At 39.5% G+C, this 21,310-nt stretch overlaps 1 protein-coding gene and 1 pseudogene across 1 annotated transcript; both read left to right on the forward strand.

Moving 5' to 3' along the window:
• LOC109092647 overlaps positions 1-8,634 on the forward strand; it is a 48,279-nt pseudogene extending 39,645 nt beyond the window's left edge.
• Positions 8,635-14,759: 6,125 nt separating this feature from the next.
• On the forward strand, positions 14,760-15,770 carry LOC122136098 (cytochrome P450 2K6-like). Its single transcript, XM_042717627.1, has 2 exons — positions 14,760-15,271; positions 15,394-15,770. Exons 1-2 carry the CDS (start codon positions 15,026-15,028, stop codon positions 15,643-15,645), a joined length of 498 nt encoding a protein of 165 aa, XP_042573561.1. The 5' UTR covers positions 14,760-15,025; the 3' UTR covers positions 15,646-15,770.
• The last annotated feature ends 5,540 nt before the right edge of the window (positions 15,771-21,310 follow it).

A 21,310-nucleotide genomic window follows, 5' to 3' on the forward strand; every position in this document is an offset into this window, starting at 1 on the left:
TATCCAGCCATGGCTTCCTGTTTTACAGAAATATAAAGAGGAGAGATTACAAAGCCCAAATTCCCTTAATCATCTATCAAAATCAGAAAAAAACAAAGAATATATTTCCGATGTGCAGTAAAAGATAATTGAGGTTCATTGATTAGTGAAGTGGATTTAAGAAAAGAGCTAGAGCAGTGAAATTCCCATTTCCACCATTAGGGCAATAATTAAGAATTTCCAATCAACATAAAATGTTACGAAACTGCCTGGAAGAGGATGTGTGTCTATATCGTCCTAATGCATGGTGAGAAGGAGAGTTTGAGTGGCTAAAGACTCTCCAAGGATCAAACAGCTCCTACTTCATCACATGTTGTTTGGGAGGGTTTCAAGAAAAATTCTCACTTATCCAAAAACAAACTCCAGCATATTCAGTTGTCAGACACGACTGAAACTTCAAATAGCACTGGCTTCTATGATCAGATGAAACTTAAAAATGAGCTTTTTAGCAGCAAACATGCACGATGGGTTTGGTGAATACAGGGATAAAAAGTACCCCATGTGTATAATGAAATATACTGCTGTATTTTTGATGTTGTGGGCCTATATTTCTGCTGGAGGTCCTGGACATCTCGTTTAGATACATGGCATATTTGATTCTATCAAATACCAACAGATAAAAAAATTGATAAGGGACTGACTCTGTTAGAAATCTTATAATGGGCCGTTTTTGGATCTTCCAACCGTACAATAATCCAAACTCAAACCTCAAAAACAACACAGAAATGGGTCACTGAGCACAAAACCAAGCTTCTGCTATGGCCATTCCAGTCCTCTGACCTGGACCCTGCGGAAAATGAGAGGAGTGAACTGAAGAGGAGAAGCACCAACATGGAGCTGGGAATCTAAAGGGTCTGGAGTGATTCTGGATGAAGGAATGGTCTCTGATCTGTTATCAGGTGTTATAGGAGAAAATTTAGAGCTGTTAAACTGGCAAATGGAGGTTTCAAAAAGTATTGAATAAAAGGGTGCCATTAATTGTGGCCAATGTGTATTAGAGAAAAACATTTATTTTATAATGATATTTCCCCCCATTTTAAATTCTTATTATCCAGTGAAAGGTTAGATTTTTGTGAATTTTTTAAACAATGCAGATTAATTTTCACAGCCTCCTTTGATCATATTTACCAAGGGTGCCGATATTTTTGGCCATGACTGTATATTTTCACTTAATATAATTTTGCTTCTCACTTATCTTCTCACTTATGAAATAATAATAATAATAATGCTTTCCCACCCTTTGCTATTTGCTAGATCTTGGGCATTTTATTTATTCATTACTGGCAGCAAATTTGCTGTACAAAAGCCTTGTCAATATTTTTTTCAGACCTGTTAATTTAAGAAAAAATAAAATCACTACAGTACAGTAAATGTTTTAAAATAGATAATTGGATGAAAAAACTGTGCTAATCTGGGATTTCAAATTTACAGTGGTATACTTCAAAAATATGTTTAAAAAATATTCTTGAAGGGTGGGCAGGGGAGCACCAATAATTGTTTCAGCAGTCCGAACTGTTCTCTGTAGTCTTCTGATGTCTGATTTTGTAGCTGAACCAAACCAGACAGTTATTGAAGTGCAAAGGACAGACTTAATGACGGCTGAGTAGAACTGTTTCAGCAGCTCCTGTGGCAGGTTAAACTTCCTCAGCTGGCGAAGGAAGTACAACCTTTGTTGGGGCCTGTTTTAACAATGGAGTCAATGTGATTGTCCCACTTCAGGTCCTGAGAGATGGTGGTTCCCAGGAATCTGAATGACTCCACTACAGCCACAGTGCTGTTCATGATGGTGAGTGGGGGGAGTGCAGGGGGGTTTCTCCTGAAGTCTACAATCATCTCCACTGTTTTGAGAGTGTTCAGCTCCAGGTTGTTAAGACTGCACCAGACAGCCAGCTGCTCAAACTCTTGTCTGTAAGCAGACTCGTCACCGTCCTGGATGAGACCGATGACTGTAGTGTTGTCTGCAAACTTCAGGAGCTTGACAGAGGGGTCTTTTGAGGTGCAGTCGTTGGTGTACAGCGAGAAGAGCAGTAGGGAGAGAACACATCCCTGAGGGGCACCAGTGTTGGTGGAGCGGATGTTTGACATGAATTTCCCCAGTCTCACTAGCTGTTGCCTGTCTGTCAGAAAGCTGGTGATCCACTGACAGATAGAGCTAGGAACAGAGAGCTGGGTCAGTTTGGTCTGGAGGGATGTTGGGATGATGGTGTTGAAAGCCGAACTAAAGTCCACAAACAGGATCCTCACATAAGTCCCTGTTTTGTCCAGATGTTGCATGATGAAGTGCCATCCCAAGCTGATTGCATTATCCATGGACCTGTTTGCTCGGTAAGCAAACTGCAGGGGGTCCAGTAAGGGTCCAGTGATGTCCTTCAGATAAGCCAGAACCAGTTTTTCAAATGACTTCATGATGACAGACGTTAGAGCCACAAGTCTGTAGTTGTTAAGTCCTGTTATCTTGGGTTTCTTTGGAACGGGGATGATGGTGGAGCGTTTGAAGCAGGAAGGCACTTCACACAACTCCAGAGATCTGTTGAAGATCTGTGAAAAGATGGGGGCCAATTGGTCAGCAGCGGTTCTCAAACAGGCTGGTGTAACACCATCTGGGCCTGGTGCTTTTGCTACTCCTTTTGCAGTATTCCTGTTGCAAAACTCACTTGTGCAATTATATAGACCAAAATAATTTTTTGAACTATATAACTATATGAAAAACTATATGTTTTTTTTTTTTTTTTCTGCTGTAAAGTTGGGCATTTTAACATGGGGAGTCTATGGACTGACTCCCTTTTGCAGTCAGCTTCAAGCGGCCAGTTGATGAATTACAGTTTAAGTCACTCCTTGGCTTCACGAGAGAGAGCGGGAGGTTGCCGCTTGGAATAAATGAGAGAATAAGTAAATAAAAGTTAGAAAGAATAAAAATATATGTAAAAATATATACATAAAATAATATAATACAAAAAAAGGAAAGAAGTAATAATTTATAAATTTGTAATAAAATTTGATTACAAATTAACTATATTTGTTTTTATCAAGTAAATTATTTCTTTATTTATTTTCCTGTTATTTTATTTATTCATATATTTATTTATTTTTAATTTCTGCAGGTTTGGTCCTCCATATATAACTGCCTGTAACATCTCTTTCAATCTTTATCAGATGGCAAAGCAGTTCGGCCCAGTTTTTACAGTCTACTTTGGTCCAAAGAAAGTGGTTGTGTTAGGCGGCTACAAAACAGTGAAGCAAGCTCTTATTAATCATGCAGATGAATTTGGAGACAGAGAAATCATGCCACTGTTCCATGATTTAACTAAAGGGCATGGTAAGATCACCCCAGTCGGATTCTTTATTCTTATTAGCATTTGAGTTACATGCAATGACGCAAAGTTACATACACTGGTATACATTTTTGGACACTTTTGGACATTTAAGTCACACTTATAGTAGTCTGTTATTCACATTTCAGATGTCACATTTCACATGGATTAAGTGATGCTCAATCTTTTCTCAGAACCAACTACGCTTTTCTGAACCATTTTTAATGTATTTTTGACCAGGTCTTTTTTAATGGATGTATGAATTCAGTTCTGAATGTAAAAGTTTGCATTTATATTTTATATTTTGTATAAGTATTTATATTTTAAATGGATTTATATTTTGAAACAATCTTCATTATGAGAAATGTTTTCACTGAAAAGTACTAAATTTTAAAATTTATTGTGATACCATGTTTTGTTATATATATTAATTGTGTGCCCAAAGCCACTGTATATGCATAAATCTTGCATATGATTTACATTTATTTATGCATTTTGTAGACACTTTTATCCAAAATGACTTGCATCACTTACAAGGTCTTCATTTTTATCAGTTCAAGCATTTACTAGGAATCAAACCATCGCTAGCACCACAGGAATATGATATCTGTAAGATTCATTTTAGAAATAAAACATCTTTGTAGGTATTATATTTGCCAATGGAGAGAGTTGGAGAGAGATGAGATGGTTTGCTCTCACCAACTTATGAGACTTCGGGATGGGAAAGAAAAAAATTGAAGAGAAAATCATAGAGGAAACATGCCATTTACTAGAGGAAGGTAAAGTATTAGTGGTATTAGTAGTTATTAATTCAGCCAATGCTTTAACCAATGAAAGATGCAACAACACATGATTTATTTCTAAAGAGACAGTAACAAAATTACAAAAGTCTCCTTGAAAAACACATGGAGATAAATACAGCAATGTAGACAGATGTACTGAACACTACAGCTTGTTCTTTTGTAGGAAAACCATTTGAAACCACACGGCTGATGAACTATGCTGCCTCAAGTGTCATCTCTTCCATTGTGTATGGACGCAGGTTCGAGTATACAGACCCTCAGCTACGGAGTATGGTGGATTGAGCCAATGAGAGCGTCAGGCTGAGCGGAACAGCATCCGTACAGGTTCACATTATTTAAATATAATCAGTGAGAATAGAGATAAATAGGTTTTGCATTATGGTCATAAAGACATCTCTTGATGTTTGTTGTCCAGCTCTACAACAAGTTTCCTTTCTTGGGTCCATGGCTCAAGAATTTGAAACTAATCATGAATAACCTAGCACTCGATATCAAAGAGATATCAGAGCTGGTGAGCAGTTTACATCAAACGCTGAACTCGCAGGATCTCAGAGGCTTTGTGGATTCGTTCCTCGTCCGCATGCAGAATGCAGAGGTATTTATTTAGGTCAATCTGAATCTGAACACTAATCTTGAACACTACTAGTACAACACAGTGATGGGGCTTGCTGCTCATGGCCAAATATCCACACATACAAGGTATGATAGAAATTCTTAAACCGTTAAAGGAATATTCTGGGTTCATTATGGCATAATAATAATACTTCCCCATCAAATGAATTTCCATTAAAAAATATCTGTGTTAGGGTGAGGCATAATATTAAAACTTGCTATTTGCTAAAACTTGCTATTCCAATAGTACAGCCAAGTTCAAGTTACGTCTACATTTCAAACACTGTCATCATGACAACACAACGCCATAAACCATAAAAACAACATGATTTCTTAAAAATAGCTTTAGTAACCATTCACACAGTGCATTTTGTGTTTAAAAAACACAAGAGGCAGGGCAGTGGAATGACAAAATAAGTTTACTCCATTTTAAAAAGCTGTCCTTCAAAGATTTTGCACTCAGCTGAGAAATACTGATTCACAAACTCAGGAGCTGATTGAGACGCACCCATTGTTTATGAGCGCTTATGTTTGTCTGTGTCTCATTAAAATGGTGCACACAGTACTGTCCCCTATTTGTGGACATGATACTATGGCATTATCTGTGCAAAATACCCCTTTTTATGTGTTCTTAAAGGGGTCATAGTACTTTGCTATAAAAAAAACATTATTTGGTGTAATGTAATGAGTTTATGCGGTTTAAGGTTTAAAAAAAAACATTATTTCCCACATACTGTACATTATTGTTTTCCTCTGTGCCCCGCCTTTCTGAAAGGCGTCGATTTTTACAAAGCTCATCATTGTGAAAAGTGAGGTGTGCTCTGATTGGCCGGCTATCCAGTGCATTGTGATTGGCCGAATGTCTCAAGCGTGTGACAGAAATGTTATGTCCCTTTCTATACACTTAGATTCCGTCTCCCAGCACGACCAAACAAAAACATTAAAACCCATTAATTGCACCAGTGGGGACATAATTACTGATTATAATAAGTTATACTGTCTTTTTACATGTTGCGTATCATGCTGCTTAAACATAAAACCATGTCTGCATCTGTGATCGGAGAAACAACAAACATCAAGCGCTACTCTACACTGCTTAAAACTCGTGTTTGAATCATCAGTGTCAAATTATTTAAATAAAAAAAAGTACTTACAGGCTGTGGGTCAGAAGCGTCAGACTGTCCTTGTAAAGTTGAAACTGCCCAACTTTGTAGAAACAGCCTTTGTGCACAGAAGCATTGTAGGCTACTGGTTCAGGAAACAGTCCTCATCCTCCATAAAATGCGCTGCACACATCTGTATATTTGGGTTGAACTGTTCTGGAACAGTGTTCCAAATATAACTTAACCACTGTTTCTAGTTGTGTCATCTTTTGGAAGGTCAAACAAAGTAGTTTCACTTTCACAATGAAACACACAGTGTCTCCACAACATGGCTGGGTGGCAACAGCGAGAATAAAAGTTACGCTTTCTTTCTTTGCATGAACATTTTGGGATGGGGAATGCAAATCATCCCACATCGTGACATAGATATGTGGGGACGTGTTAGAACAAGCCATTTTAGGGGGGCGTGGTTGACATTTAACTTTTGTAAGGGTTTTTTCTTTGGATTTGAGACTTTAGTCTATGCAACTTTACAGATCTTCTTTATGCACCAAGAGCTTGTAACACTCCAAAGCGAAAGGGAAAATTTAAATCACTACATATGACCCCTTTAATCAACTGGTATTGGTATGGATGTTTGCTGTTATATAAAGAGGACAGATGTGTGAAAATTATTTTTGTGGTAAGCTACATTATGCCACAAATGCTGTATATTGAGCTGAACTTGCACTTGACCCAGAATATACCCTTCATCAATCAATCAGTGTTGTTTTTTTTTTTTTTTTTTTGCCACCAGTGGGGACATAATTACTCATTATAATGACTTGTGCTGTCTTTTTACATGTTGCATATCATGCTGCGTAAACATAAAACCATGTCTGCATCTGTGATCGGAGAAACAACAAACATCAAGCGCTACTCTACACTGCTTAAAACTCGTGTTTGAATCATCAGTGTCAAATTATTTAAATAAAAAAAAGTACTTACAGGCTGTGGGTCAGAAGCGTCAGACTGTCCTTGTAAAGTTGAAACTGCCCAACTTTGTAGAAACAGCCTTTGTGCACAGAAGCATTGTAGGCTACTGGTTCAGGAAACAGTCCTCGTCCTCCATAAAATGCGCTGCACACATCTGAATATTTGGGTTGAACTGTTCTGGAACAGTGTTCCAAAATATAAGTTAACCACTGTTTCTAGTTGTGTCATCTTTTGGAAGGTCATAATTCTATTGTACATATTGTTTGGCCAACACACAGTGTCTCCACAACATGGCTGGGTGGCAACAGCGAGAATAAAAGTTACGCTTTCTTTCTTTGCATGAACATTTGGGCTGCGTTATGCAAATCATCCCACATCGTGACATAGAACAAGCCATTTTAGGGGGGCGTGGTTGACATTTAACTTTTATAAAGAATATCTCTTTGGATTTGAGACTTTAGTCTATGCAACTTTACAGATCTTCTTTATGCACCAAGAGCTTGTAACACTCCAAAGCGAAAGGGAAAATTTAAATCACTACATATCACCCCTTTAATCAACTGGTATTGTTAATATTTGTTTATGTTATGTAAATGTGGAAGATTTGTGAATATTGTTTTTTTGGTTTGACTTGTTTTGCCACAAATGCTGTATATTGAGCTGAACTTGCACTTGACCCAGAATATACCCTTCATCAATCAATCAGTGTTGTTTTTTTTTTTGTTTGTTTTTTTTGCTAACATAGCCCCCATGAGTATCCCACATATGACCAGCTGTGATGTTCACTTCAATGGATACTTCATCAAGAAGGTTAGCGTACTGTAAAATAAAATAAAAAAAAGAAACATTTCCTAATACAAATGCAATTTTCACCTACATTACCCCATTCCACCAAAGTAAAATAATAGTAAAAATAAATAAAAATGAACATGCATACATTTTCAAATGCAGAAAATATTCACCTTTTTGTGAGAAACGTTAAGATGCTATGTTTTTTGTTTTTCCTTGAGCAGGGCACATGTGTATTTCCTCTTCTAATGTCTGTGCTGTGGGATGAGGATGAATGGGAAACACCCCAGAACTTTAACCCCCAACACTTCCTGGACAAGCAGCGGCGATTTGTGAAGAGAGATGCCTTCATGCCCTTCTCTGCAGGTACTGTGTGTGTTCACTTCTCACTGCTGTGTGTGTGCACTTGGATGGGTTAAATGCAGAGCACCAATTTCGAGTATGGGTTACCATACTTGACAAATGTCACGACTTTCACTTTCTCTGTTTTCCTTCATGCAGGGTTTAATTGTCTTCTTTATTGATGAAATATCCTTTTTAAATTGTCTCAAATGAATGTTGATGGGCCAAGGCTTCTGTTTTTATGCCCTGGTGAAAGGAAACAAATAGTTTATTTTAGATTTTGTTGTTCTTTATGATGTGTAGAGGTTTGTGGCCTTCTCTCTCTCTCTCTCTCTCTCTCTTTCTCTCTCTCTTAGGCCGCAGGGCTTGTCTTGGAGAGAGTTTGGCCAGGATGGAGCTCTTCCTTTTCTTCACCTTCCTCCTTCAGCATTTCAGCTTCACTCCTCCTCCAGGAATGTTTGGAGATGAGCTGGATCTCACACCAGCGGTGGGATTCACCTTGAACTCGACCCCACATAAACTGTGCGCAGTCAAACGAACTCTTTTACAGTAAAGTTGATGCATTATTTTGTGTTCAAACAAATTCAGCCTGCAATACATTTGTGTTCATTCTTTATATGCAGGGTGAAAGCACAGAAATCATGATTTTTAAGCATTCACACACACACACACACACACACACACACACACACACACACACACACACACACACACACACACATATATATATATAAAACACCATGAAAACAAGTTTTTTTTAACCTTGCCATTTTGAATCAAAATGATGTTTGGCAGACTTAAGCCCATCCCTTTCTTACACTCGATTGCAATCTCAGAGATCTGTCTCCATCCAGTGAACAAGCAGAGGATAGAACCAAGGCCCAATGTTTTTATTGTTTGATAATCAGTTTCACCTGGACGTACTTCACAGTAGAGAACAAAAGATCCTATCTACAGTCCTAGCCACATTTTAACATTCTGGTAAATTAACTAACTACAAGACAATTGCAAAATGCAAGTGTTTACAGATTTTACTGATTAAATAAAACAAATAAGTTCACAGTTATTTCATAAGATTTGAAAAATGTCTGTTTCTTTTTGGAGGTTTTTAAAAGTGTAAAATGGTATTTTTTGTCTTCCTCAACGTCATAGGTCACATTTTGTTTGTTTATGTGGGATTGAAAAACTAATTCAGGAATTGTATATTGAATTTCAGTAATTATATTGATAACGATTTCTATATTGCATATTAAATTTAAGGCAATATAGTACAAGATAATGTTTTGTATTTTGATTTTTTTTGAATATGGTTATTGTTTTGATTTTTGTTTGTTTTATATATGGCTGATTATAAATAAGTTAGTTTTACGTTTACGGAAAACCTGCTGCATTTTTAATTATTTATAAAGAAAGAAAGAAAGAAAGAAAGAAAGAAAGAAAGAAAGAAAGAAAGAAAAACATTTACTTGATATCTAGTTTCAAGGTTTTGTCAGGTTGAGCTCACATCTGGGTACAAATTGGTTTTAGTTTTTTTTTTATTTTGGTGGCCCTTGCGGATGTGTTTATTTTTTGTTAAAATTTTGTATTCATGAATGTAAATTCAGTAAAATCCAACCTTTGTTTTTGGTTCTTAAAAAAATAAATATAAATTATATGTTATCAAGGTTATTATTAGGTTTATCATTAACCTATTTACTTGATTTGCCTTCCCCCTGGCTATGTGTTTTTTTGTATGTGTTATTGCAGTTCTGATTACATTGCCTGTACTATTCATAAAATGTAATAATAATAATAATAATAATAATAATAATAATAATAATGGTGTATTCAAAATTATTTATTCAAATTAATTATTTTGATTAATGTCTGTTAATCATTTCTTTTATTTAAGTTGGTTTGAATTCAAAGATTCATGATTCAGATTAGTGGTCGACCGATATTGGTTTTTTGACAGCTGATGCCGATTCTGATATCTTGGAAAGCAGGGGGGCTGATAGAAAATATAGCTATTATAATTTTTATTTTATTTTTTAATTAATATTTAAGAAATTTTAAATCATTTGACAATGGATTAAAAAAAATACAGGTAAATGTACAAAATAAACATACTTATACTTTAGATGACAAAGCATTTTTCACAAATAAATAAATATTTAATAAAAATATAATTAAAAAGGGCACTCGGTATTCTGGGAAGTTTGTGTGCATTGGGAATCATATTTTTCAAATAAAGCCAGGGTAACACTCATTTTACATACAGCACACAGAGAAAATGATGAATATGACAGTGGGCAAATGCTTAAAGTGCAGCATAATTTGAAATCACGAGTTTAAAGTTTAAAGCATTCAATTCACACGGACCGACTGTGACACAGAGAACACGCGATCATGCTGGATAAAAATGCACACGTCACAAGATCTCACAGCTGGATTTGACTAAGTTTGCAAGGTTTGTGATATTAAATTTTCATTAGTCATTCAAAGATTTGATTAAATGATATCGATGCGTATTTGCTTAGTTGTATAGATTCACTAAAATATAAAAATTATGTGGTTAGTTAATCAAATTATTGTAGTTATTTAATTGTTAGATTTCCGTTATTTTTTTGCTAAACAGTATAAAGATATTTTAGATTTAGTCCGAGAGCTTTTCTGTCCCTCCATTGAGAATGTATGTACGGTATACTGTCCCACGTCCAGAAAGGTCATAAAAACATCTTCAAAGTAGTCCATGGTGACATCAGAGGGTCCGTTAGAATTTTTTGAAGCATCGAAAATACATTTTGGTCCAAAAATATCAAAAACTACGTCTTTATTCAGCATTGACTTCTCTCCCGGGTCTGTTATGAGCGCGTTCACAGCACATCCGGTTCGCGAACGAATCACTCAATGTAACCGGATCTTCTTGAACCAGTTCACCAAATCGAACTGAATCGTTTGAAACGGTTCGCGTCAACAATAAGCATTAATCCACAAATGACTTAAGCTGTTAACTTTTTTAACATGGCTGACACTCCCTCTGAGTTCAAATAAACCAATATCCCGGAGTAATTCATTTACTCAAACAGTACACTGACTGAACCGAGCCAGATAACGAACGAAACATTGACTCGTTCTCGAGTCAAGAACCGGTTGCATCGGTTTTCGGATCACCGGTAGTGATGGGAAGTTCTGTTCTTCTCCGCGAACCGGGTTCTTTCGGACAGTTTGATTCAATAAACCGGTTGCCGAAAACGGTTCACCAGTTCTTTTGCGCTCGACGTAATGACTTCATTGGCGATGATTGCCCTTGATTCAAGCCTTCGGTTTACCCGCGCTCATAACATTGGCACAGAATCAGTTCAGAATCAATCACCAAAAGAACCAGTTCGGTTCAGACGCGCTGTGTGTCAGTCTGAATCACCCATGCGCAGTATCATCAGCTCCTCGGTTCTCGAATCGCACGCGTCCGACAGAAACGGTTCTTGACTCGAGAACGAGTCAATGTTTCGTTCGGTTCAGTCAGTGTACTGTTTGAGTAAATGAATTACTCCGGGATATTGGTTTATTTGAACTCAGAGGGAGTGTCAGCCATGTTAAAAAAGTTAACAGCTTAAGTCATTTGTGGATTAATGCTTATTGTTGACGCGAACCGTTTCAAACGATTCAGTTCGATTTGGTGAACTGGTTCAAGAAGATCCGGTTACATCGAGTGATTCGTTCGCGAACCGGATATCACTAAACTGCAGTGTTGTGAACGCGCCGATAACAGACCCGGGAGAGAAGTCAATGCTGAATAAAGTCGTAGTTTTTGATATTTTTGGACCAAAATGTATTTTCGATGCTTCAAAAAATTCTAACGGACCCTCTGATGTCACATGGACTACTTTGAAGATGTTTTTATTACCTTTCTGGACGTGGACAGTATACCGTACATACATTCTCAATGGAGGGACAGAAAGCTCTCGGACTAAATCTAAAATATCTTATACTGTGTTCCGAAGATGAAAGGAGGTCTTACGGGTTTGGAACGATATGAGGGTGAGTCATTAATGACATAATTTTGATTTTTGGGTGAACTATCCCTTTAATACTGATGGCAAACGAGAAAGTATTATAATGTTTGACTTTCTATTACTAATAATATGAAAGCAATCGTTATAATACTTTTTGTAAACATAAATTTCTTTGTTTACCCGTTCTTTCTGATTATTAGACAGACTTATATCTGTATTAGACAGAACTGTTAACGACGACAGCTAACAAGAGGGACAATGTGAGCTGTGTGCGCTCAGGCGCTGCCTTTCTCAGCCATGACAATAAAAGTCCCACCTCGAACACATGGGCTAAGCAGAAAAACTTATCTGCCGATGACAATATTTGAAAAATGGCAAATACCATATAAAGATATATATAAAATACATCTAATATTCATAAAGTTTATATATAAATTATGCTATAAATTTAAATATCAGTCAAGCTCAGAGTCCGAGCTGCCGAGGACAGTTTAGTGTGTGGTGGTGATATGAGAGCTACTGCAACATAATCTGACGAAACGCTGAATGATTTCACAAAAAAAGCATCAGGATCATATACTCCTGGAAATTGACTCATTATGAGTCTGAGTGACTGTCACGTCCAAAAATGAGTTTTGCTTGAGTAACCTCTGTGAGTGTGTGAAAAAGCCATTCTTCTTATTAGATTACAATATAATAAGATAACAATTATATGATAGCAACTTTGAAACTGGGATTTCAAAGTAAAAGTCCTACATACAGTTGTGTTAAGTTGGCACACGTTCAATATTTGGTTGCTTGGAGGAATGTGAGCCTGTGAGCTGTGAACTGTGAACTGTTTTCAGCTCCTCCCTTCATGTTTTCAGCATGTTAAGACACAATGGCCTAAAAAAAATAACATAAACACTGATTTGGTGTGAAGATTCGCAGTTGTTTTGGAGAGCTCTCTGACTATGGCTTTAGTGGAAATGCTTCTCATGCACGTCTCCACCACAGGAGCTTTACTCACTGCTGTGCGGGTTTTTTTTTTTTTTTTTTTAATCTGTTCTCCTATAGCTCCAGCTCTTGAGAAGATCCTCCAGGACCCAAACCACTGCTACTGCTGGGGAAACCTGCTCCTACTGTATGGCGTGCGCTCCGGTCCAAAAATAAGGCTACCGACTTGTCGCTGGAATTCACTATACAATTGCCAGTAGCCACTGAGTTTACCACTGATAGGCCGGCGGTGCATCAATACACACTCACCTTACGCAGCGAACGACTCACTTTCCTCACGCAGCGAACGAATCACTTTCCTCACGCAGCGAACGAATCACTTTCCTTAGCTGGCGACTCATTTTCCTCACGCATCGAACGACTCACTTTCCTCACGCAGCGAACGACTCACTTTCCTCACGCAGCAAACGACTCACTTTCCTCAGCTGGCGACTCACTTTCCTCACGCAGCGAACGACTCACTTTCCTCACGCAGCGAACGAATCACTTTCCTTAGCTGGCGACTCACTTTCCTCAGCCAGCGACCCACTTTGCGCAGCGAACGACTCACTTTCCTGAGGATTAATTTAGTGAAGGAGTGAATTTCTCACTTTCCTCAGCTGGCGACTCACTTTCCTCACGCAGCGAACGAATCACTTTCCTCAGCTGGCGACTCACTTTCCTCATGCAGCGAACGAATCACTTCCTCAGCTAGCGACTCACTTTCCTCACGCAGTGAACGAATCGCTCTCCTCAGCTGGCGACTCACTTTCCTCACGCAGCGAACGACTCACTTTCCTCACGCAGCGAACGAATCACTTTCCTCAGCTGGCGACTCACTTTCCTCACGCAGCGAAACGAATCACTTTCCTCAGCTGGCGACTCACTTTCCTCACGCTTTCCTCCACGCAGCGAACGACTCACTTTTCCTCAGCTGGCGACTCAGCTGGCGACTCACTTTCCTTACGCAGCGAACGAATCACTTTCCTCAGCTGGCGACTCACTTTCCTCATGCAGCGAACGAATCACTTTCCTCAGCTGGCGACTCACTTTCCTCACGCAGCGAACGACTCACTTTCCTCAGCTGGCGACTCACTTTCCTCACGCAGCGAACGACTCACTTTCCTCAACTGGCGACTCACTTTCCTCCACGCAGCGCGAACGACTCACTTTCCTCAGCTGGCGACTCACTTTCCTCACGCAGCGAACGAATCACTTTCCTCAGCTGGCGAACTCACTTTCCCTACGCAGCGAACGAATCCCTTTCCTCAGCGGCGACTCACTTTCCTCAGCTGGGCGACTCACTTTCCTCACGCAGCGAACGAATCACTTTCCTCAGCTGGCGACTCACTTTCCTCACGCAGCGAACGAATCACTTTCCTCAGCTGGCGACTCACTTTCCTCACGCAGCGAACGAATCACTTTCCTTTCCTTTCCTTCACGCAGCTGAACGACTCACTTTCCTCACGCTGCGAACGACTCACTTTCCTCACGCAGCGAACCTCACTTTCCTCAGCTGGCGACTCACTTTCCTCATGCAGCGAACGAATAACTTTCCTCAGCTGGCGACTCACTTTCCCTCACGCAGCGAACGAATCACTTTCCTCAGCTGGCGACTCACTTTCCTCACGCAGCGAACGAATCACTTTCCTCAGCTGGCGACTCACTTTCCTTACGCAGCGAACGAAATCTCACTTTCCTCAGCTGGCGACTCACTTTCCTCACGCAGCGAACAACTCATTGCCCGGACCAACATGGCGGCCGCGTCATTGGTGGAGGTGACGTATTCTACGGAAAGTGTGGCCCGGACCAACATGGCGGCGGCGTCGCTAGTGGAGGTGACGTATTTCCGCTCCTGAGTTGTATAGGAAGCGACAGACTAGCATTCCACCTAACTATAGAAAACAGAATCCTTTACAGTGAGGTTCTCTCCTGGTTAAGTAAAGGCTTAATAATTAATCAAGACCTTGTTTTTTTTGACTAAAGTTCATCCTTGATTTTTTTAAACTCTTGGATCCACCTGCTACTTTTCAAAGTATTTAAGAACAAGACTATACAACCTATACAGCAAACCTGAATTCATGATGGATCTGAGATATTTTGTGAAGATCTCTCTGACTATGGCTTTAGTGCAGCCGCTTCTCATGCATGTGTCCATCACAGAAGCTTTATTTGCTACTCTGCTGCTGTTTTTTGGTTATTTACCTGTTCTCCATCAGCTCCAGCCTCAGGATGAGGGAAAATATCCTCCGGGACCCAAACCGCTGCCACTGCTGGGAAACCTGCACATGCTCAACCTCAAGAAAACCTACATGAGCCTTTGGGAGGTGAAAAAAAAAAAATCTACTGATTAGAGACATTACAGTGTAAAGACAGAAATAAATAAAGCAGTCATATTGTGCCATACATGTATGGCTTTTAGACTTTTTAATGATGTTTTGTCTTACAGCTGTCAAAACAATATGGGTCGGTTTACACGGTGCACTTTGGCCCCAAAAAAGTGGTAATATTGGCAGGATACAAGGCTGTCAAACAGGCACTAGTGAACCTTTCAGAGGAGGTTGGAGACAGAGATATTACACCCAAATTTAATGATTTCAATGATGGATTTGGTACGAATTCATTGTATATGTATTATCATGGTAAATCTCCATGGTATTATGAACTGATACAATACCATCACAGTACTGTTTTCAAATGAGAAACAAAGATTAGGCATGTGATACAATAATCACAAAGAACTCACAACCATTTAAATTCAACTTGATAACATTAAAGGATAAATGATTCCTCTGCAGGGATCTCGTTTTCCAATGGTGAAAACTGGAGGGAAATGAGGCGGCTTTGCTCTCGCAAACCTGCGAGAGACTTCGGAATGGGCAAGAAAAGAAGTGAAGAGATTATCACTGAAGAAACGCAATATTTAAAAGAGGAATTTGAGAAGTTTGAAGGTAAGACTGCAAAACCTCAAGGACAATATAGTACTGTGGTTGACTAAATAAAGCACTTGGTTTTAAAGTCCATACTGTAAGCAGAAATACAGAGTTCTGGCATGAAACTCTAGATGGTGCAGTCTGATAGGTCTAACTCAATCTGACCTAATGACATCATTATCACATGGCACAGCTGATTGGTTCTCTCCTGTATCGGTAGCCGATGAGCTCGCTGCTCAGCATTCAAATATATGACTAGAGGCTACTGTAGCAGCTGCTATCGAGAAACACCTCCACATTCCCCAGATCACCTAGTATAGATTGCCCCACGAGGTCGGATTTCATGTATGCTATATGGGGGTAATTTCCCATTGTTATGTTAAAATTTGCAGCCAGCAATATTCTAATGTCAACACAGCAGCATGTTGTGGATGTATTGGGCAGTATCAAGTCTTCTACTGCTCTGCTGCGCAGCCCAGCGTAAGCAGATCTATTCAGCAAGACAAATTACATCACCTGTCATGTACAATACCATGCCATCCTCCAGAGTTGTCATGACAAATTACGTATAATGAAATAAATTGCTTTGCAGGGGGGGGGGTAAGAAAAACCATTGATACAGCTCAGCCTGAAACCTTGCAGTTTCAAACATCATCTCTACAATTGTCTATGGCAGCAGAGCAGGTTATTGCAGTACTACAACAACACTGAGATACATAACTCAATGGATCAGACGAGCTTAACCATGACCCATGGAGATGGGAACTTGGGATCAGCCGTCAGTATGAATGGTAGGTTCTACCCAGACATTTCTCGTATGCAGTCCTCAATTAATTCAGAAAATTGAGCAAATGTGTAACTAAAGTATGTAAGTAATAAATAGATTGAAAAATATGTGTTGTTATATTTTTTTTTTATTATTGAAATTCATGCACAGAGTATATGTGATAAGGAGAAATTTTCTGGTAGATTTGATTCAATTGATGGGTTTGCTCAGGAACTCATATTGCTGTTGTTTTTCGTTTTGAGTCATGTTTAATCATTATCTAATTTAGGAACAACAACAAAAATCCGCTGTTTCTCTGTACACTGGTGTACCATTCAATACACAACACACACCCGCCCATATACTAAAAGTGTACTGCGTGTAGCATAGTTTTTTTTGACACTAGTGTGGTTGCTTTCGTCAACGACAAATTTAGATGATACTAACATATCGGTCAGTCATAAAAGAAACTGTTATCATGTCATGTTTTTTTCGAATAATTTTGGTGGCTCAACGAGACGTATGAGGAAGCAAACGTATAAAATGATCGGGCAGTCATGGGACGATTGCTATAATTAAAAGGATAATGCCATATGTTTGACGAATAAATAAATAACGTAGATCTAAATGTAGGTGATTTTCAAATAGAAAACAACTATGTGGATGTCAAACTGTCCTGCTTCCATTTTCTTGACCAAATCAGAGGAACGAATACAAAGACCTTTAGTAACGTTATTTCATTCCGTTGAGTCGCTTAATTATTATCTATTTTGTAAGTAAGTATTTCTTGATTCCTGGTGTCTGTCAGACATCGGCGCTAGAACTTTTTTAACCTCTAGACGATAGCGACGTACACTTCACTCAAAGTTCATCTCTTGGAGAAACAAAATTAGAAAGATTACTGATTTTTTTTTTTCTCTGTATCTGATTTATTTTATTATTATAACTTGTATGGCTCCTAGTGCGTACTTACTAAATGTTATTCGTGTTGGTTAAAATTTAATCGCGTGTTAAATACAAATAACGATGGGTCTTCCGTGTCTGGAACCATACATGGTGATGTCTTGCGTTCACTATAGCTAATGGACCGCGGTAACCTGAATATAAATAAGTTAACTTCTTGTTTGAAAATGGGTTTGGGGTTAAAAGAAAAATTATGGATTTAGTCATAGACTTCTACTAGGATACTGTCTGTACTGACTGGATATTACACATTCCGTTATCGTTTTCTTTTAAGTAAATAGAATGGCCAAAAATTACCTAGAAGACTCAAAAATAAGGAGACTAAAATAGGTTTCATTGAGCTACTAAAACTATAGACAGCTAAAAAGGTGCATCAGTTTTCGTCGCCTAGAAACTAGACACTAAAAGTGATCAGGTTTGTCGTCACGACTATAAACTGACTCTAAAATGTCTGTTCAGTTATGCGTTCCTCGAGACTCTGCTTAAAACTAGACCTAGGACTAAAAAGAGTATGAACATGACTAAAACTAAATAAAAAACTAAAATGACAGCTTGTGCAAAACAGACGGACTAGTAGACTAAAGACTTCCTAATTAAAAAACAGGCCGCCCCCAAAAAAACCACCATTAATGCACGCCAAAGTCATTTCTGCGTGTTATAACTAGGGTATAGGCTACGCGCGAAAAAGAAACTCATGCTATTGATCTGCACTATTCAGGGATGGGGTAGGGAAAAGCACCCAAGTTTTGCGAAAGATTAGATGATATATAAATCTAGGAATTTGGTGGGAAGTTGTTGGCCCTAGTGTTCTAGAAAGTATGAAGGCTTTCCAGCAACACATTTGCAGAGGTTGCGGGTTTCAAGGTCTCGGCCGGGACGGCAAGCAATTACCATGACGCTGAGGTGCCTTTGCGCAAAGGACACGAAACCCCCAAATGTCCAGTGGCTCATTATAGATAGAACCGGACAGATAACTGGCCCGCCCACATGCTCTGGTGTGCTTAGTGCCATGTGTTCAGGTTGTCTGTGTGAGTAGTGTTCACTGCTGTGTGGTGTGCGGACTTTGGGGGCACAGAGGGTTAAATGGCAGGGCCAGAGCTCTGAATTTTGAGTATGGGTCCACATTACTGGCTCCTTGTATGTTAGGTCACTTTCACCTTTTTTTTATTAAAAAGCTGCGGGAGCTCCAAACATAGTGGCTACCATTCATATAGGCTACTATGTCGATGTGCTTTCTGTGGGGACTCGGCTTCATTCATCTGTTCAACTTTCATTTCAGCTGGAGCGGCCACGTATCAGTGGCTGTCTGAGAGATAGACAGAAAAAAACAATAGCTTTTTAGATAGCCTTGGCTGGCTAGCCATTTAATGCTAATTATCTTGATTACTCTCAATATGGTGAACTTCTGTGTAGTTTTTGTTATGGGGGATCGCCTAGCCTTATATCGTCTTAGGTTGGGGTCATTTTGTACACACAACAAAGATATGGCAAGATGTGTTTAAAAAAGGGTCATATGATGCTAATTTTAAAGACCCATCTTTTTTTTTTACAAGATTATTGGCTATCTATTGTTCAGTTACTCTATGCACCGCGCCAGGCTTTTCCGTCGTTCTTTCTACAAAGAAACGCATATTCCGACCGATAGCAGCAGACGACTAGACTCTGTGACTGGCCCAGACTGAACCCCAGTTGCATCACGTGATGGAGCGAAACATCCGACAAGCATGCGCCGGAAACGTAAACAACACTGTCCAACACCTAATCGGAGGGTCTTTCAGCTTTCAATCATCAATGTAAAGGCCAAGTACATAATGGCCATTAGTTTTACCACCAGTTTGTCAAAAGCCACCGGATGATAGGGGAACACAGACACAGTCGTGACAGACACACGTGATGATGCTCGTATGAAATCTTGCAGGCTATACAAGCTGTTGATATTAAAGAAAGCTGGAATCCCACTGTGATGTGTCGACCGCATGTCTCTCACGTGCTGCGAGGCACGACACACACACACACACACGACATCACAAACGGGCGTCCGATACTTACACGGCGCACAACTCTGCATTTTGAACAGTTCAATAGCAAATATACTTAAACTCAGTCACGAAAAACCAAAACGAGTACGCGTATTGCCAGATTCAGACACACTAAGAGCCAGATTGGAATAGCCGAAGATGACAGAACTTGACTCCTTGTTTGTTTTGTTATAATGAACTAGCCACTGCGTTAGTGCACAGCCAGCCTTCGTATTGGTCTATACCTCTCCTTAGGTTTCACAAAAACTATTGATACCATACTCAAAGTTTGCATGACAAAAAAAATAACCCTCCGAACATCTTGGTAGTGTTAATAATTGTCTTGTGTGAATAAATCTTACAACCAATGATTCCTTGCATTGCATCTTCTTTCGGTAGAGGCCATAACTAAAGGTGTGCTCTTTGGTGTTCGCCACGCCAGAAACATCACAGCGTCTTCATGACATGTGCTCGTGCCATCACACATCTTAACTAGTATTCAGTATATTAGCATGTGTACTCAATCCTGTAAAGATGGTTCAATATTATGCGATTGCAATTTTCCTTCTACGTTTGTGGACTGTGTTACAAGCTCTGTGTGTGCATAAAGAAGATCTGTAAAGTTGCAAAGACTAAATGTCCTCAGTCCCAAAGAGATATTCTTGAGAAAAATGGCAACCTACCCCCACCTGCGTACAACGGCTCGATTCTACACAATGCCCCCAACACGTTAAGTATGTGGGGAAGATTTGTTATAACGCTGGCAGCTCGAGTCACGTCAAAGACAAGAAGACATAAACTGTTATTCTACGCATGTTTTGTCGCCTGCAATCCGGAAAGGTTGTAGGAGCGGCTGTGTTCGACTGTTGTAGAAGCGAGAAAGAATTTACACTTTGTTGGCTTTCTAAGAGAGGACAAAAACTAGGAAATCCAAAGTGGTGTAAGTTGTTATGTACGACAACTGTTCCAGAACAGTTCATCACCCACACTATTTAGTGTGCCGCAACTGATGGAGGGACTAGTTACCTGATCCTGGGAGAGTAAACGTACAATGGCTGGCTGTTTGACTCACAGTCGCTGTAAGTTAACTGTTCACATTTATTTTAAAAGTTTTGCCACTGATGATTCAAATGCCAAGGTGTTGACGCAGTGGTAGCGCAAGTGGTATCTCAATTCCCGCTCCCCGGCTCCCCGCCCCGGCCAACTGCACATTTTGGAAGTTGTTTATCTAATGCGCTTCAGCCGTTTTTTAGAATGTGACCGTAAGTACCCTGCGCAAGTGGACATCGCAGGATATTCTCGCTATGATTCAGGTTCGCAGCAGAATGTATATGTTCCATTTCGCAAACGTGGCCACTTGAACGTGCCAACAGATGTGACTTAAATGGCTGGAACTTGGATTTATGTGACAGAGGTTATTATGAGCGTCACACACTTGTCCCGTGTGGTGAAGAATGTTAGGGCGAGCGGAGAAGTTTTGATTCAGTTTTAGTCTTGTCTCAGACCGGATCTTTGAAACGCCGGCCAAACGCATCACCGATAATTGTTAAGGGCGGTTTGTGTGGATCCATAGACACTGGTTCCCACGCGGTAGAAGGATAATGTCCGGGACCAGAGTCACAAAGCACTGGATAGCTGGTCAATCAGAGTCACACCTCGCTTTTCAGACCGAATTAAAGCGTTTGT

Source organism: Cyprinus carpio, chromosome A3 (genome assembly GCF_018340385.1).
Source record: "Cyprinus carpio isolate SPL01 chromosome A3, ASM1834038v1, whole genome shotgun sequence".
NCBI classification, from domain to species: domain Eukaryota; kingdom Metazoa; phylum Chordata; class Actinopteri; order Cypriniformes; family Cyprinidae; genus Cyprinus; species Cyprinus carpio.